This window comes from Hippopotamus amphibius, chromosome 17 (assembly GCF_030028045.1).
Source record: "Hippopotamus amphibius kiboko isolate mHipAmp2 chromosome 17, mHipAmp2.hap2, whole genome shotgun sequence".
In the NCBI taxonomy this organism is placed as follows: Eukaryota; Metazoa; Chordata; class Mammalia; order Artiodactyla; family Hippopotamidae; genus Hippopotamus; species Hippopotamus amphibius.
Genome location: NC_080202.1, coordinates 56,351,729 through 56,369,502, shown reverse-complemented (window position 1 = coordinate 56,369,502; position 17,774 = coordinate 56,351,729). Strand labels below are relative to the sequence as shown.

The 17,774-nt window shown below is 60.2% G+C and overlaps 2 protein-coding genes across 7 annotated transcripts in view; one reads left to right on the top strand and one right to left on the bottom strand.

The window, feature by feature from the left end:
- SPHK1 (sphingosine kinase 1) lies at nucleotides 1-3,259 on the top strand. Of its 2 annotated transcripts, none has more exons than XM_057715622.1 (6): nucleotides 1-156; nucleotides 803-1,006; nucleotides 1,342-1,494; nucleotides 1,588-1,682; nucleotides 1,763-1,878; nucleotides 2,180-3,259. In XM_057715622.1, the coding sequence occupies exons 2-6, from the start codon at nucleotides 997-999 to the stop codon at nucleotides 2,991-2,993; spliced, it is 1,188 nt and encodes a 395-aa protein (XP_057571605.1). In that variant the 5' UTR covers nucleotides 1-156; nucleotides 803-996; the 3' UTR covers nucleotides 2,994-3,259. The 2 variants fall into 2 exon arrangements, with proteins under 2 accessions (XP_057571605.1, XP_057571606.1); XM_057715623.1 differs by lacking the exon at nucleotides 1-156 and adding an exon at nucleotides 442-506 and having other exon boundaries at nucleotides 783-1,006.
- A 932-nt stretch (nucleotides 3,260-4,191) lies between these two features.
- UBE2O (ubiquitin conjugating enzyme E2 O) overlaps nucleotides 4,192-17,774 on the bottom strand; it is a 52,303-nt gene continuing 38,720 nt past the window's right edge. Inside the window, exons 2-19 of one of the 5 annotated variants that reach the window (XR_009049969.1) lie at nucleotides 17,526-17,585; nucleotides 17,298-17,408; nucleotides 15,120-15,217; nucleotides 14,550-14,613; nucleotides 13,755-13,898; nucleotides 13,355-13,464; nucleotides 13,066-13,216; nucleotides 12,372-12,844; nucleotides 11,859-12,013; nucleotides 11,512-11,624; nucleotides 11,286-11,414; nucleotides 10,583-10,672; nucleotides 9,125-9,821; nucleotides 8,717-8,853; nucleotides 6,774-6,977; nucleotides 6,605-6,662; nucleotides 5,659-6,469; nucleotides 4,192-5,523 (exon numbers count right to left, since the gene is read on the bottom strand). Coding sequence is in view for 4 of the 5 variants with exons in the window: in XM_057715224.1 (XP_057571207.1) it covers nucleotides 5,799-6,469; nucleotides 6,605-6,662; nucleotides 6,774-6,977; nucleotides 8,717-8,853; nucleotides 9,125-9,821; nucleotides 10,583-10,672; nucleotides 11,286-11,414; nucleotides 11,512-11,624; nucleotides 11,859-12,013; nucleotides 12,372-12,844; nucleotides 13,066-13,216; nucleotides 13,355-13,464; nucleotides 13,755-13,898; nucleotides 14,550-14,613; nucleotides 15,120-15,217; nucleotides 17,298-17,408; nucleotides 17,526-17,585 (3,465 nt within the window). In the remaining variant the exon portion in view is untranslated. Of the gene's footprint in view, nucleotides 6,470-6,604; nucleotides 6,663-6,773; nucleotides 6,978-8,716; nucleotides 8,854-9,124; nucleotides 9,822-10,582; nucleotides 10,673-11,285; nucleotides 11,415-11,511; nucleotides 11,625-11,858; nucleotides 12,014-12,371; nucleotides 12,845-13,065; nucleotides 13,217-13,354; nucleotides 13,465-13,754; nucleotides 13,899-14,549; nucleotides 14,614-15,119; nucleotides 15,218-17,297; nucleotides 17,409-17,525; nucleotides 17,586-17,774 lie in introns of all 5 variants that reach the window. The other 4 variants (XM_057715224.1, XM_057715225.1, XM_057715227.1 and 1 more) reach the window with 4 other exon arrangements.

Sequence of the window (17,774 nt, the reverse complement as noted above, 5' to 3'; positions counted from 1 at the left end):
GTTTACGGCCGGAGGCAGCGGGGCCGTGCAGTCAGCATTTGCCCGGCGCTCCCGTTGGCCCTCAGATGCGCGGCTGAGCCCGGGAAGGGCTGCGTTCAGTCCGAGGCCACCGTGGGGAACGGAGGTGGCGCTTCCCCAGCAAAGCGGACCGACTGGGTAAGGGCTGGCCGCCCGCCCTGCCCTCTCGCGTTCGTGGCTCCCGGGCGGCCGGGGGAACTGCCGTGCACCGCCTGGCCTCCGCGCCCGCTCGGCTCTGGCTGAGGGCGGCGGCGGCTGGCGGCTGGGCTCCGGCTCAGCCCTTGCGCGACTGCGGCGCTGCTCCGAGCCCGGCCCTTGGAGGCGCGCGCGGCCACCCCGGCCGCTCCGGAGCCCAGGGTAGAGGACCCGGCGACCCGGCTGTTTCGGGGCGGGGGGCTCTCGCCCCGAACTTCGCGTCCTGCGATGTCTACTCGCGTTCTGGGATTTTTACGTAACTGGACTCCCCTCCCCCTGGCAGCCCCGAGGGGGTGAGGACCTGATTCCACCAAGAGAGCCACGGGGCTCTGACTCATCGTCGGGCCGGAGCCCGAGGCGCCAGAAAAGAAAGCCCCCCAGGAAGAGACCCTTTGCCTCTGGGGGTGGGGTCTCAGTTCTAGGGAGGGAGCACCCTTGGTGGTACTGGACCTCGGCTCTCTGGACCTCTCGGAGAACTAGGCGATGCCGGAGCGCGCGGCTCCCCGCGCATGGTCCCAGGACCTAACGGGGCGCCCCCCTCTTCAGGGGACCTCTCCGGACTCCACCAGCGCTGTCTCCTCTCCCTCAGATCCGGCCATCGCAGGGAATGACGCGCGTGCCCCCAGAGCCCGGGCTCCGGGCGGGGAGGGCGAGCCCCACAGCCGGCACCGCGACGCCCGCCTGGGCAGCACCGATAAGGAGCTGAAGGCAGGAGCCGCCGCCGCGAACAGCGCCCCGACAGCGCCGGGGACGCCCTGGCAGCGGGGACCACGAGTCGAGGTTATGGATGCAGGTTTGTGGGGGCCTGGCGGGGAAGGCCTGTGTAGGGGGATCCCTTCCCTCCCTGGCGAGGAAGGTTGGCCAGAATCAGCGGAACAAAAGAGGCTGGGGACGCTCGAGAGAAGCGTTTTCTCCGGACGAGACCAGAAGCTGGCCGAGCCTGGGCCAAGCCAAGCTGGCCGGGTGAGGAGCGCGATGCTTGCGCTGGGGTTCCCGGCTGGAGGCCGATCCCTCTGCTCAGACTCTGTTGGATCGGTTACCCGTGGGTTTCAGGCGCCGCTTTTCCCCCCCAGGGCCCCTGTTGCGATCGTCGGTCCCCTAGTGGCCGGTTCGGGTTTGTCTTTACAGCGGGCGGCTCCCGGACCCGGCTCCCGAGGCCCTGCCGGGTGCTGGTGCTGTTAAATCCGCGCGGGGGCAAGGGCAAGGCCCTGCAGCTCTTCCGGAGCCACGTGCAGCCCCTGCTGGCCCAGGCCGATGTCTCCTTCACGCTGATGCTCACTGGTGAGTGTCTCTCCGAAGGGGTGCAGGGAGCATCCCCAGCCAGGGAACCCCCCAACCCCAACCCTCACCTTGAAAGCTGCGCTCTCTCGGCAGAGCGGAGGAACCACGCCCGGGAGCTGGTGCGGGCTGAGGACCTGAGACGCTGGGACGCGCTGGTGGTCATGTCTGGAGATGGGCTGATGCATGAGGTGAGGCCCGCACCGGGAGGCTGGGCCTGGATCGTCGGGGCGGGGTGCTTCCCAGGCTGAGGCCACCTGTGCTCCAACAGGTGGTGAACGGGCTCATGGACCGGCCTGACTGGGAGATCGCCATCCAGAAGCCCCTGTGCAGCCTCCCAGGCGGCTCTGGAAATGCACTGGCTGCTTCTGTGAACCATTACGCAGGGTGAGAGCCCAGGGCCAGAGTGGACCTCAGTCTCCCCTCAGGGCCACCCTACCGCCAGGCTTCCTTTTCTGAGTTCCCATGTGTAGGGGTAACTTCCATCCCTTCTCCTCTGGAGCCTCGGCCCCCCGCTCTGGGGCCCTCTGTCAGTGACTCCAGCTGGCTGCCTCCACCTGCTCCATGTGTGGCTCCTGCCAGCTCCCTAGGGAGTCAGTGTCCCTTCGCCTGCCCCGACTCCCCAGGAGGAGGAAGGGGAGGACGTGTGAGGGCTCCTGCCCTCCCCACCTGACTTTTCTCCCTGCAGCTACGAGCAGGTGACTAATGAAGACCTCCTGACCAACTGCACGCGGCTGCTGTGCCGCCGGCTGCTGGCGCCCATGGATCTGCTGTCCCTGCAGACAGCCTCTGGGCAGCGCCTCTTCTCCGTGCTCAGCCTGGCCTGGGGTTTCATCGCTGACGTGGATCTGGAGAGTGAGAAGTTTCGGCGCCTGGGTGAGAGGCGCTTCACTCTGGGCACGTTCCTGCGCCTGGTGGCCCTGCGCACCTACCAGGGCTGCCTGGCCTACCTCCCTGTAGAAACGGTGGACTCCAAGATGCCCCCCTGCCCCGCTCATGCCCAGCAGGCCCAGCAGGGCCCTGTAGACACCTACCTGGTGCCCCTGGGGGAGCCAGTGCCCTCCCACTGGACGGTGGTGCCGGAGCAGGACTTTGTGCTGGTGCTGGCGCTGCTGCACTCGCACCTGGGCAGTGAGATGTTTACTGCCCCCATGGGCCGCTGTGCGGCTGGTGCTATGCATCTGTTCTATGTGCGGGCAGGCGTGTCTCGGGCCACGCTGCTGCGCCTCTTCCTGGCCATGGAGAAAGGCAAGCACATGGAGTGCAACTGTCCCCACTTGGTGTACGTGCCTGTGGTTGCTTTCCGCCTGGAACCGAAGGATGGGAAGGGCGTGTTTGCTGTGGATGGGGAATTGATGATCAGCGAGGCTGTGCAGGGCCAGGTGCACCCAGACTACTTCTGGATGGTCAGTGGCTGCAGGGAGGCCCCACCTTCTCTGGAGCCACAGCCCTCAGCCAGCCGGACGCCTCAGCAGAGGCCACCTCCAGCTGAACACTTATGACTCTGTGGGCCTTGCCGTGCCTTCGTCTGTCTACTCGGTTTACTCTGAGCTCAGGCCCCTCCCTCGCTCCCTCCCCCAGGACTGGAGGGCTCGTCCACAGCTCACGTGGCCGGTCAGGAGGAGGAGGAAGGCTCCTGGAGAAGGTGGGAAGGACAGGCTCTACCCACCGAAGGCCAGAATGAGGTGCTGGGCCAGGAGTGTGGAAGCCACTCTGTTTTGTTCTGGGAGCCCCACCCCCTGAATCAAATCCAAATAAAGTGACATTCCCAGCCTACTGGTCTTATCCTAGGGGTTGGGGGGAGAGTGGGGTCTTACTTCTGCTCTAGAATTAACACGATGCCCAGTGGTCCCTCCGGATTGGCAACGCATGGTAGTGGCCCCTGGGAAGAGTCATTTTGGTGGTGGGCACAGCACCAGGGCTGGTCCAGGCTGCTTTTGCAGGGGGTGGGGCCCTGCCCCAGTGATGATTATATCACATCTGGCCTGGAGTCAACTGCCTCTTTGCACAAGTGGGAAGGGTGGGGTTCAGGGTGAGTATGTCTTGCCTAGAGCCATGCAGCCAGTGAGTCTCAGCGGAAAGGGAAACCGTCTCCAAGTCAGAGAGGCATTGGGGAAAATTGGCAAGGAGCCACAGAAGTCAAAATGGCAGGCAGCTGTCTCCTTTTTACAGGAGTCTGAGTCTGTCATCCCTCCAGGGAGGGCTCTAGGGCTCCCCCAGCCTCCCCTGCCCCCCTCCAGCCCGTCCTTGAGGGGGAGTGGTGGGCAGGGGTTAAAAGGAAGCAGCAGGGAGGGGCAGATACCAGCCGCCCAAAGTGAGGAACCCTTTTGGCTTCAAGCCCAGGCCAGGTGCTGCCAAGTCAGCTCCCCCAGCATCTGGAAGGAGCTGAACTGGCGGAACTGGTCAGACACAGGCCCCTGGCGACCACAGCCGCCGCTGACCTGGCTGACCCGTTGCTGAAAGGTGGCTCTTGAGGGACAGGACACAGGCCCTGCTCAGAGGCGAGACCCACTGACCCACTGACCCTCATCTCCCGGCCCCTGCGAGTCCTCTGACAGCAGACAGGGAGGCTCGGAAGCAGGCTAGGTGGGGAAGGTACCGCTGCCTCGAGCCTCCCCAGGGACAGGGATCTTTCCTTCCCCTGGGGAGGGTGTGTGACGTGCCCCCGAGGGGAAGAAAGGCAACAGAGCCCAGGTGAATGGCAGAGGCAGGTTTAATGGTGCCACCTTGTCCTTTTTGTACATTGTAATGAGCCAAACAAAAAAAAATGCAAGTAAAAAAAAAGTTTAATCACACAGCACTTTATACAGATATCTTAAGCAGCAGGCATTCACATCTCCACATGAACCACGCACCGGGAAGCACCCCTCCAGTCACTCTGGGTGATCCTCAAACAAGGTACCGACTCTGGGCTCCGAACCCCGCAGCCCGCGGTCCCGCCCCGTCCTTCCCCGCGCTGCTGCTGGCCGCGTGGTTGCGGCAGCTCAGGTGTGGAGCCAGCGTAAGGCGGACAAGACGCGTCATGCTTTGGCTTCTTAGTTTGTCTTTTATTTTCTAGTAAGAGTTAATATCTTTGCTTTTGAGATTTATTTTCTTTCAACCTTAAATATTACATACATACACCAAAAATTACATAGCTGCAATGTGCTCGACAGCATCCTCTTCAACTGGAGCTTCACATTATCAAACGCTTAGAAAACTTGTAAACCTCTGGGCCCACCCCTGCGCGGGAGAACCCTGCCGGCCACCGCTCTCCCGCATCCGAGTCTGCAGTTTGTAAGCAAAGGGCTGACAGGCCTCGTCCTGGGAGAGAGGGCTGGCTTGCTGGGCGTTCAGTGAGCCACATCCGGCCTCCCAGCTTTAGCATTTGATAGCGGGAGGGGCACAGTCTATGGGAGAGGCCCTCGCACTAGCCCTGGCCTTATCTGTGCTGCTGCTCCCACCTCCTGGAACCCCGGGATGGGGCTGAGCCGGGGGAGCAGACGGGCGAGGACTTAAAGCCAGAACTGCCATGCCCCCGGCCCTGTGGGACAGGAAGAGCAAGGCACCTACAGCTGTTTCTCTCCCAGCAGCTCCCTGGTCCTCACTCCATGTCAGCATATGAGGGCCACCACCTCTCCCGGGGGTTGCCCTGAACCCAGCCTGGTCCCAACCTCTCTTAGAGAGCAAGTTCAACAGGCCTGAAGGCTCTCTGTGTAAACGGGCCAGAGCAGAGCCAGGAGTCGGTGACAGCAGCTACAACTCCCAAGGGAGAGTGTTGGTGCTGGGAGACGAGGAAGGACGTGGTTGGTGGTGGCAGCAGGAGGGCCTGGGACACTCGGAAGCGACAGTGGGACTGGAGAGGACAAAGGGGACCGGGGAACTGCCGAAGCAACCCACAATTCATGCAAGGCACGTCCACTCGTCCCCCAAGTCTGGTCCCGCAGGTCCACACACACCTGGGCCCCGAGTTCTCTCGCATCAGCCTCCAGGAAAACCCCACCTCCGACCTGAGGTGGAGATGGCGAGGGAGGAAGTGCTGGGACATTCTGCCTGGGGTGACAAGTGGAAAATCAGCAACAGGGTTCAGATTTTCTTTGCCACAGGGGACCTGCCTATTGGAAGATTGCTTCGGAATAGAAATGGCAGCATCTCAAGAAACTTCCTGCACTTCAGCATCAAACTCACCTTGGGAAGAAGAGGGCAGTGGGCGGGGCTTGCACTGGGGCAGAGGAGGAAAAGGGAAGAGGGGAGGTTACAGGGAAGGGAGTGAGCAGGCAGCAGCTGGCCTCTCCCCACGGCAATGCTCCTTCCTCCAGGGCTGGCGGCTACTTGTCCTCTGTGCTCTCGGGCATGCCCGCCTCCATCAGAGCGGCCCGGAACTGCATCAGGACCCCCCGGATGCTCTTGATGAAACCCTTAGAAAGCGGGAAAAGAGGGAAGCCGATGTCAGGGTAGCCACTCTTCTCAGGCAAGAAGCTCCGGTAGCTCTTTCTCCGCTTCTTTGGTTTGACACTGGGTGGCACCGAGGCGTCAGGCGCTGTCTCCGAAGCCTGGTCTGTGCGGTCCCTGCTGGCTGAGGCCGGGCCCTGCGCGCCGCCCTCTGAGTCTGAGCCCTGGGAGGCCTCTCCGGGGGCCAGCCCTCCGTCCTCAGCTTCTTCTCGGCCGTAGTCTGAGAGCTCGGCCACGGAAGGCGGCTCTGGAGAGCTGCTGTCCTTGGGAAGCCCGTTGGGCAGCGCCTGGGCCCTCTCCAGCAGGGCGTGGGTTTCCAGCCAGGACTCAATGCGGTTCACCAGCCGCCAGCCACCAGTACTGAAGTGCTGCCGGATCTCCTGCTCGAAGACCTCAGGCGGCCGCCGCACCAGCTGGGTCATGGACTGCACCACGCGGATGAGCGCCATCTCGTTGTAGCAGCGACTGTTCTCATAGCCCTCCTGTAGGCCTCGGTCGCTGTCAAAGCCGGCTTCATTGTAGTACGGTTCATTCACCAGGATTAGACCTGCGGGAGGAGAAGCCCGTGAGGGCCAGTCTGACTTCAACCCCCAAGGGGAGGCCAGAGCTGCAGACAGGAGGTGGGGGACGCAAAAGCCAGAGTCACTGTGCCCTCCAGCAGCCCTGGCCCCGCCCACCGTACCTTGGATGGAGATGAGCACCTGGAGGAGGCTGGATTTGCTTGTCCACCTCTCTGTCCCCTGAAACACACACACACACACACACACACAGTGCGATCCATCAACTGTGTCCCAGACACCTACCCAGAGCAGCCCTCCCACACGCCGACCGGGTGCCGGCACCATACCCACCTTTCCAATCCAGGTGCCCAAGAGGCTGACGCACACCTTCCCATTGTCATACAGGTTGGGGTTCAGGCGGCCACTGCACTGGGAGAGGTAGCAGAAGTGGGGGGGCACAGCCGGGTAGATGTTGGGGAGCTGGATGTCAAATAGGTAGAGGCCATCCTCGTAGGGGGTGCGAGTGGGGCCCTTGATTAGGGCTGAGAAGAGGTCCTAGAGGAGGAGGGACGGAGAGAAGGCTGAGGTTGGCAGTGGGCTTCTGCATGGGGCGTCTGGCTGCCATCATTTCCAGGGCACTGGGTGGCTCAAATGGGAGCAGGAGCAGGCCCCTGGGACTCCAGACACTGCCAGCCACAGAGAAGCTAAATGCAAACATCTCTGTGCAGACTTGCTTGGCATCTTTTAATTCCTAGCACAAAAGGAATTTTCCAAACTTGTTTTTATCCTACCAGGTTTTTTCCTTATAAATCATTACTTGTAAGTTGCATTTCTCAAAACACCTGCTGTGACCCTTCTCCCTCAAGGAAGCAGACAACAATTACAACCAATTAGAAGATGATTTACTTAAAAAAAAAAAGAGAGAGAATAAGAAGATGAAAGAACATTCCAGGATGGCAAGGCTGCACTTGCTTTTAGGGAACTAGAGGGATGAGAGGATGTGAACTGGGGGAAAAGTGCTGGGAGACCACTAGAAACTCAGCCGTAAAGTCATCAGGGAGACTCTCCACAGACATCAGAGTACCAGGCTGAGTGTTGGGGTTGGGGGACCATTGCCCGGGCAACGGGCCAGGTGAGCAATGAGCTGAGAGCCAGCGAGGGCCAACGACTAGCTGGAGTGACAGAATCCTTTCGTGTACTTGGAATGGAGCCACTCTATGGGCCTCAAGATAACACACGCCTTCCCTTTCCCTCTGAGTGAGATTTGGGTAAAAAACAAGCAAGAGTTCTTCCCTCAGCAGAGCTGAGATAGGCTGGAATTTTCAAGAGGAACTTTACTAAAACCCAAGGAAAACCAAAAGCATCAAGACCCCAGAGTAGCCCTGACCACGCACACGCTCCCGGCCCTGCCCTGGGGTTTCTGGCCACCTGCAGGCCCATGCCAACAAGGCCCCTCTCTGTGGTCCCTTTCCTTTGGCCCCTTCCTCTAGGGTTGGGCCAGAGCTGCGGCCTCACTCAGACCCAAATTCAGCATCTCTCAGGGTGCCTGGCACACAGCAGGGCCCAGGGAAGGTCTGCTGAACAAACAAGGGGGCAGATGGACTGGCCCGCTCATTCCTGGAACAAACAAGGAAGTGCTCACACGCCTCCACCAGCATGACTCAAACACGGGGCCAAGGTCGCAAACAGAGGAGTGGCAAACAGAGTGTGGCGTCACCACAGGAAGCCTATGCTGTCTGTGGGTAAAAAGCAATGACCCACAGCAATATGAATCCACAAGGGTAGGTCTGGAGAATCACCCTGCTGACGTAAAACACAAGCTACACGTGATGTGGATGACGACGCACTACTCGTGGAGAGCACGTCCTAGGGAACAGCCTGGTTTACGGCCATGCATGAAGCTGTAAACATATAAGAAGATCGTCTGGAAGGAGACTTATGAAACCCATGGCCCCTGGGGGCAGGGTGGAGATTGGTCAAGGGCGACTGTAACTTTTTCTATAATGTTCTAATTTTTCAAAAAAAAAAAGAGATGACTCAGGTGATAATTATATAATTTTAAACTAGCTTTTAAGAGGACGACCATCTGGTCTAGACACACACGTGGGACTCTCATTGGCCACGGGGCTCCCCTGGTGGGGCCCTTCCTGCTCCACGAGCAGCTGTGGGCGGGCAGCCTCTCGGGGGCCCTCAGACATGTAGGTTCAGGGTCCAAGGCTGCAGCCTCTCGGGCACCAAGCGCCCACACGGCACATCCGCACCTGCCCGGGCCCGGCCCGCACCAGGCTACTTGCCATTCTGTCCTCAAAAGTCTTGACCATGATGCCGTCAGGCAGCGAGGTAGCCAGCAGGGCCATCTCCTTCCGCACTGTGCTGAAGAACTTCTTGGCTTCTGGAGGCTGGAACTCAATTTTCTTAAAAGAGTGATTTGCTAGAGGAGGAAAGAGAGTGGTCAGTCCCTCAGGGTGAGGCCTGGGAACTCCACCTGGAGGTGCAGCTGCCGCCCTGGGCAAGCGTGGCCCCGAGCAGGCGGCCGCTGGGAGCGCTCCCCGGACAGGTGGGTGCACCCCCAGGCTCCCCGCCCTCCTCTCCTGGCATGGGGACTGGTGCCCACAGCAGGGAAGCGGCTCCCCTGCTCTGGGCGACAGCTGGGGGCCAGCCACCTGGCCTCCAGATCTGGAACGCAAACGGGGCGAACTCACACGGCGCGAACTCCAGCACCGAGAAGACCTCGCCCTTGGCACTGGTGAAGGTGACTCCGGGCTTGCCGCCGCACTGCTGGCAGAGCACCGGGGTCTCGCTGGGCCACTCGGCCTTCACAGGCGACTGCCCCTCGGGCTTGTCCTCCTTGCGCTCCGTGTCTGGCACCGCCTCCATCTTCTCTTCCTCCACGATGGCCACATTGTCCAGGGTCTTCTTGAGGTTTTCCTGCAGCTTCTTGATGTCATCCAAAAACTTCTTCTCCCGTGTGGGCTTCTCAGGCTCCACCGTGGGGGAGGTGGGCGAGCCCGTCAGCAGCTGTTCCACGGTCATGTTTTTGAGGCTCTCCAGGATCTTGATGGCCTCTTTCAACTCCCGGAAGCTCTTTGGGGGCCCGTCCTTGCCAGCCTTCTCCATCAGCCCGGCCACAGGCGCGGCCATGGCCACGGCCCCCTGGATGGCAGCTGTAGCGGCCTCCTCGCTGATCACCACTCCCTTGTCCTCCTCGGGGGCCGCTGGCTGCTCAGTGGCTGGGATGGGGGGCTCCTCTATCTTGGGGTGCTCGTCCTCCACCAGCCCGTTGTCTGTCTCCCAGCTGTCACTGTCATCCTCCCACTCATCCGAGGACGCCCCACTGGTGCTGCCTTCCACTGAGTCATAGTCTGACTCCTCGATCTCAGACTCGATGTTGTACAGGTGCTGGGGGAAGACAGGGCGTGGGCCATTCAGAGGTGCTCCGCCAGGATCCCAGCCCTCAGAGCTGATAGTGATTGGGTGCCCTGAGGCCTCGACCGCCACGCCACCCTTCCTCCCTTTCTTGCTCTGGCCTCTGCTGTTGGGCCTCAGCGCTAGATGGTCCCTAGGCCTCTGGGAGGCAGCTCTGCCGCCTGGGCCCCACCCACAGGCCCAAGGCCCAGCCAATGCCTATTCCAGCCTCCTCGCCACTGAATGCACTCAGTCAGCTGGGCCGTGTCACACCCTGTTCCTGTCCCTGGAATGGCCTCCTGGATGAGGGGCGAGCCACCCATCCCATGTCAGCGCCAGGAGAGGGGAGCTGGGGTGTGAGCATCGGCTCAAATGAGGGGACAAAGAAATGGTGCCGAGAACAGCCCTGCTGCTCAGCACCCGTCTGCTTTCTCTCCCTGATCTGTGAAAGTTTTCTTGGAAGTGTTGGGTGGGAAGGCTGTATTTCCTACAGGAAGCAACCTGTATTTCCTTAGCACAGTGAGATGGGGATCCAGGCGGATCTGGGAGGCCTGTGAAAGTCTACACACGCCTGGCAATCCAGCTGTGGCTCTCTCTGCTCTCCGACTCTCTCACCCCGGGGCTCTGGGTATAATACTGCCCTTCCTCTCCCTGAGACCCTACTCCCCAAAAGAAGAATCCTTTTCCAGGTAGATATGCGCTCCCGGTCTGGCTGCCACAATCCGGAGCCACGTGGTGGGCTCCTCGGGACTCACCTGGGGCAGGATGATGGTCTTTGAATTGTCAGCCCACACCACCTCCACTTTGCTGCTGACGTCCACGCGGGCCACCTGGCCGACCGACGGCTGCAGGGCAAATGGGACAGGGTCAAAGGTGCAGCTCTCCCAAGGGTGAGGGCAGGGGCCAGGCCATGAGAACAGAAGGGATGTGGGCTCCAGCCAGAGACCAACGTGGGTGACTCGCGGCCGTGACCAAAAACACCCCCAATGCCCTCTGTCCCCGGAGCCCCTGCTCACTCCCTTCCTGCTCGCAGCATCCTGGTCTCTCCAGGCTTCCAGACATTCCCAGGAGGGGCTCCAGCCTCGGGACTTTTGTTCCCACTCTGCCTGGAATCTGCCTGATCCCTCCGCCCCCGGTCCCCACTTGTTCTCCAGGGCCCGGCTCCGATGCCACCTCCCCAGGCCACTCCCGTGCACCTAGAGCACCCGACACCACACTCAGGGCACTGAGGACAGGAGCTGGGCTTCCCTAATAAACAACCAGTGGAGCACAGGGAGCAGCCATATGAACGAGGTCAGACCCTGGCCGGCAGGGGAGTCCCCGCGCAGGTGGGCAGCCACGCTCCCGGGAAGGCACTTGGGGTGCACACATAGCCCAGGAGACGTGCAGGCCGCGGCTCTTGGCGCCACCTGGTGACAGCATCCGGCACTGCAGCCGCCTCACAGGACCGGGCCGTACCTCATCTTCCTTGTGCGGCGCTCCGTCCTCCGTGTTGCCGATTCGGATGACGATATCCGTCGTGCGGAACCGAAAGTCAGGGTGGTCGGCAATGTCGTAGACACTCACGTCCTCCTCTTCTCCAATCAGCTAGGGTGGGATGGGTGGCTGTGAGTGAGCCCAGGGGCCCTACACCCAGCCCACCAGAGCCCACCCCGCAGGCGGCGTGGGGGCGGCACCCGCTCACCTCCACGTCATCTCCACTCGGCCGCAGCTTGAACCACTTCACCATGCAGGTGCGGCCCACGTGGTCCCCAGACTGCACCACGCCGTAGACAGCGGGGTCCGGACAGCTCTGCACTGGGGAGCCAGAGGAGGGGACATGACTAGCTGAGGCGCCCTGGTGGTGCCACCTGCCACCCACCCGCCCACTGCACGGCAATCACAGCAGGGCCCAGAACCCACTGCTTCCCTGGCTCAGTCAGCGGAGGCCAGAAAGGCTCCCAGGTCTTCAAGAGTGAGCCAGCTTCCAAGGGGAGTCTCCTTGACACCCAGACCTTTCGCCCCTTCTTCCCAAGTCCTGCCTGGCGCTACCTCGCTTGTCCACCACGAAGTCTCCGGGGCAGAACTCGTTGTTGTCCAGGTGGTGCACGGGGAAGAGGTCGTTGGAGCGGATGCTGCACTCCACAGAGCCGTCCTGCCACATCACGTCTGCCGACGTCATCGTGGTCACCACCTCCACCGCCACCCTGCATGGCAGGGCCAGTGAAGAAAGGGCAGGTACTCTCTCTACCCACCGCCCCTGCCTGTTGGCTCGGAAACCTGAAACTCTTAGCATCAGGTGGGGGGAAGAAACAGCCTCCACGCCCGGTGTCCCCTCCGGAACGGCTCCCTGTCCCACCGTCTCTGCTCCTAGATGCCTCTTCCCACCCGGCCAACCCCAGACGCCATGTCGTCTTGGCTGGGTACTCCTAAGCCTTCACGGGACTTACGTACTGCACGTGCGCCCGTGTGCACGTATGCCCGCGTGTCTGTGTGTGTGGGAGCCGTGGGGGATGTCTCAAGCTGGACGCCCAGCCGGGAAGGAGACGACGCCCTTGAGTTTACCTGTCCCCCGGCTTGAAGTCACGCGTGATCTTACTCTTCTTCCTCTTGTGTTTCCGTTTTAAGTTCTTGATAGACAAGGGGATGCTCTTCTTGCGACTCGTGCCGCTGCCACTCTGGGAGGAGGTGGTGGAGCTGGCGGAGGAGGTCACTGAGCTGGTGTCGTCGGTGTCGTCCGCGGCCTCGTCGTCAGCGTCCTGCTCGGCGGAGTGCAGCCTGTCGTCCCCTCCCTCCTTCAGCAGGAAGGGGGGCAGCTGCTCGCCTGCCTCCTGGGCCTCCTCTGGGCCCTCGTCCTGCATCTCCACTGGGCTGGCGGACCCGTCAGGTGTCTCCTCGGGGCTGGCAGACCCCGTTTCACTCTTGGCTTTGGCTGCCCCCTTCTTGCCTGCGTCCTCCATGGAGTGGTCCCTGGAGCACTGGGTGTCCGGGGAGCAAGACATGATCCTCACCACCTGCTTCTTCAGGAGGCGCTTCACCTGCAGGGGTGGAGCGGGGAGGGCGGGCGCTGAGGAGGGCGGGCTGACGCGGCCGGACCCCAGGCAGCTCGGTCTGAGGGGTGACAGCTGTGCACACCTAACTGGCCTGCAAGGGTCATCAGGGCTGCCCCCCAAGGCCTACAGCACAGACCTTCCTGCTGCGGAAATGGCTCAAGGCCAGTTCCTCAAACGCCCGCCAAACCCCAACCCCAAGGACATACCTTCTTGGCCACAGAGCCCTCCCCCTGGGCGCAGTGTTTTTCTGGACATTCACAGGCAATCCTGGCCGGCTCTACCTTGGCTGGGAAGACATACAGACAGCGCTCCCCGAGCTGCCGCTGAGCATGGTCAAAGCATCCGAGACGCTTCACCCTGGGAGGGGACGGGAGGAGAGGCGGGGGCTGGGCCAGGGGGCTCTGGGCTCCCCCGCACCTGTGCCCGAGGCCCAGAGACTTGCTCGGGGACCACCCCTGGGGGCGCTGGAGTGGGTGGCAGACTGGAGCCGCTCACCTGCCTAGGTTTTCCTGGGTAATGACAGAGGGCGGGGGGCTGACGCTGTCCGTGCCCCCTGGACAGAAGCTCTTGGTAATCCACGTGACCTTCAGCTCCACAACCTGCACCTGGGGGTGGCGGGCAGGACAGGACCACGGTCAGCAGGCTCTAACGCCCCTCTCTTTAAGCAGCTGTCCGGAGCCCACCTGTCCCCAGAGCAGGACGCAGGTCTTCATCACCGTGCAGCACCAAGTTCAGACACTCCCAGAGCAGGTCAGGGCCCAGGGGGCCTGCCACTCACCACCCTCCCACCTTGCTCAGCCCAGGTTCCCTTGATCCTCAGAGCAGCTCCACTCTGGGCGAAGCAGGCTGGACAGGAACTCCAGGGCCTCACCCCCGCCTCCATCCCCACCCCTACCTCTTCGACCACCACACGGAACTTGCTCTTGGTGCTAAGCACGGGCTTGACCCCCGACAGCCACTGGACGCTGGAGAAGATCTTGGCAGGGCCGATGAGCACCTGGCCCGGGTAGAAGCCGTAGGAATCATCGAAGAAGAGACCCTGCAGGATTTGGGGCCGGAGGAAGTCCCTGTGAGCGCTGCCTCCTCAGGGGAGGGTGCTCTCCACACCCGCACCCCCTACTCTGTGCCTGGCCCCTGCTGGCCCCCCGCCCCGGGCCTCCACGCGCCACACCCCCCCATACCTCAGGTGCCTACAAATCACAGGGGATCTTCCTAAAGTGCACATCTGACCCATTCTGCTTCCAACAAGCTCTCAGGCCACGACACTGTTGCTGGTCCAGGGGAGACACTGTGAGGACTGAAGCTCTAGAGGGCAGGGGTCCCCAAACCTGTTCAATCGCACACACACTCCCCTGCCACTATTTACAACTGTGTCATGCACTACTGTTCTAAGATGTCATATTATAGTACAGTACTGCATACACGCTGAGAAGAAGGGAGATTTTAAAAGGACGAGATAAAAAGTTAACAAAATGCAAAGAAAAGTTCTCCTACTTTCTGCCCACTCCCAAACTTTTACTCCTTTGGACACACACCCGCCCCTTCTCTAGGAAAGCACTGGCCTGGAAGCAGCAGTTAGCCTGGGTCGGCTCCCAGCTCTCCGCTAGAAGCCCCTCCTGCACAGCCAGGGGCTGAGGAACACGAGCCCAGGGCCCCCGCCCCCCAGGCTCCTCGCGTGAAGCCAACATACAGAGTCGCTGACGTGCGGGCAGACATCGTAGAGCTTGGCACCATCCTCTGTGTTCATGGAGCACCTGCAGCAGGGCACAGGGGCTTGGTTGGCACCGGACACAGTGCCTGAGTCTCAGGGGAGGCGAGGCAGCCAGGACCCCGTGCGGTGCTGGTCAGGGTCTAAAGGAGTTGTCCGGAGGCATCCACGTGCCTTAAAATGGATAATTCATCCTCTGCCCACACCTCAGCCCCCGCACTGGTATAAGAAACTCTCCCAGAACAGATAAGACTCTACCCCCAGATCTCAGCGTTCACCACCATTAAAGTGCCTAAAATAAAGCATCAGCCCCTCTCAGGTTCTGAATGAAAACGCTGCTCTCCCCAAGCCAGGGTAGAGCCAAGACCAGAAACGGAGCCAGAGAATCAGGCCAGGCTGACAAGGAGCCTGGCCCAGGGTCAGGCCCGGAGACGCGAGGCCCCGGATGCCTGCAGCCCCTGGCACAGCCCTCGAGGAGCGGAGAAAACACCCCCTGCCCTCCTTCGGGGCCACTCCTGCTGAACGACAGCTGCTCCATGGGGAGCTCCGCACCTGGCACCGTTGGACAGCTTCAGGATGATCTGGTTCTTCAAGTCGTAGACTTTCCCCAGCCAGCAGTCATAGGCAATGTAGTCCCCATACATGAAGGGCTGCAGACCAGGGGGACGGGTGTGAGAGGTGACCCATGACACTGGTGCCCGCAGCACCACTTCCTCTTGGCCCCACAGGTAGGGAGGAAGGCTCTAGATAGGTCAGACCTAATAACTGCTACAGCAGGCTTTCCCCGAGAGTCCAGCCGTACCCCAACTCCCCCCCCACGCAGAGGCAGAAGCTTGAGGACGTTCCAAGGCCACAGGACACAAGTGGGCGTGGACTGGGGAGGGTGGTTACACAGACAAATAAGTGATTTAAGTAAATACTGATAAATCACTATACTGAGGATACCAAGCGCCAAGCCTTCTGCTCTTGGGGACGGTACAGGAAGGGGGAGAGAGGAGGAATCTGAGGAGTCGGACTGGAGTTGGAGGGATCGATGAACTCGTACACTGTAATATACACACAGAACAGGCACGGACATATTTAGATGTGTGCATGTCTATGTACAGACACATACGTGGATTCCCTAGTGCTGCCCTGGATAGGGCCTAGTAGCCATTAGCACACTCAGCCTGCATCCAGATCTTGGCTTCTGAAATACCACTTTTTGAAAGGAACCAGGGCCTCTTGAAGAAACAGCTCATTCTGGGCTGGACCAGAAAAAATACAAGATGGAGGACTTCCCTGGTGGTCCAGTGGGTAAGACTCCACGCTCTCAATGCAGGGGGCCCGGGTTCAATCTCTGGTTGGGGGACTAGATCCCGCATGCCGCAACTAAAGAGTCTGCATGCCACAACTAAGACCCGGTGCAGCCAAAATACATAAATTAATAAAAAATAAATAAATACAAGATGGAAAGTAAGAGTTAAAAAAAAACTGGCGGGGACACGTCAAAAGGACACAGATGCCAGCTTGAAGGGATTCCTACTGGCCAAATCTGGGATCTATTAAGCACCAAACAAAAGATGACAGTAATGGATTATAACCAACCGAATAAAACAGGAGCCTCTGCATCCATGCTGAGGTAAAAAATGAACACATAAACGGGACAGAAAGCACAGCTTTTTCATAAAGTAGAATGCCAGACTAAAAAAACAAGCAGGCAACAAGGGAGTCACAAAATCACCATTTAGCAGCCATCAGAATGCTGGCTGGTTCAGGTGGGAATTGTTAGTGCAAGCTAAGGCTGGTGGGTGGGGGTTTGAGAAGTACCAGGTTACTGACTCAATCCTGGAACATCTCCCCACAAAATTGATACAATTGCTTAGAAAGAGGTGACTGCTGACTTTACAGTGGGGAGGCCTGGCAGAGCCCAGCCCGACTGGGGAGCACAGGGAACGCCCCCATGCTGCAGCTGCAGGACGTTCCGGGTCAGCAAAGAGCTCAGTGGCACTTCTGGGCAGTTCTGCCGAGAACACAGGGCCCGAGGCTGGTCACGGCACCATCAGATGGCCCCATGCTCAGGGTCACCCGGGATAAGACAAAGTGAGACTGGGGAACCGCTCCATACCGGGGAGATCAAAGAGCTGACAACTAAGTGTGTGCTCCTGATGGAGTCCTGGGTCAGAGAAAAGGAGACTGTTGGGACGACTGAATAGGGTCTGTGGATTGGACAGTAATGGGTCAAAGTCCTCATCTGGGGCTCTGAATGGTGGTTAAATAGGAGAGTGTTCCTGTTTTGGGGAAACACACATTGGAGTATTTAGGGGCATCCTTTGGCATCATATCTGTAGTTTGCTTTCAAATGTTTCAGAAAAGGGGGAGGGAGGGGATGGGGGGTTCGAGAGAGGTGGGGAAGGAGGGAGGAAAGGCGCTGGAGCTAACACAGCAAAACATCACCAGCCAGGATGCTGCGGGGGACACAGGTACCTACAACTTTTTAGTACGTTTGAAATCATTTAAAAAATGAACTGAAATTTGTTCCAAAAAAAGTATTAGAGGAGAAAGGAAACCAGAGTCTCTACTGGAGACGTAAAGCCGTGTCCTGATCTCGAGTCTGAATGGCTGACTCACAAGAAGCGGCGATCAGGCTGTAGAAGGCGAGCTGACCGCTGGACTTGGCTGCCTGGCTCAGGAAAGAACCAGAACCCCGAGAAGAGAGGTCAGCAGGGGTGGTGGGCGGGGCGGGCTCACCCAGATGTGCTGCAGGTCCTTGCTGTTGACGGGGTAGACGATGCAGTTGGTGCCAATGAGCTTGACAGCGCAGTCAATGTTCACGTCGATCACGGTGCCGCACTGGCTGTCCTGCGGAGGGAAAGGCATCCAGGCCCGGCAGGCGCCCCATGGGCTGCCCAGCAGCCCCACCCGGCCCGGCCCCAGGCCAGCCCCCCCCCCCCCCACCGGGTGGGACACGGGACTCACAGTGGAACGCATGTGCCGGACCACGTCCCGGGGCACCACGGAGCGGTCCTCTAGTTTCAGCTGAAACAGAGAGCACAGGTGTGAGAGCACAGCCTCCGAGATCACTACGGGGTACAGTCTTCTCTAACTTTCTAACGAAGTATAGCATACACACAGTGAGGTGCACAAACCCTAAGTCCCGAGCTCGGCTTTCCCAAATCCCACGCGCCCCTCAACAGCACCCAGATCAGGAGACAGCGCGCCAGGCAA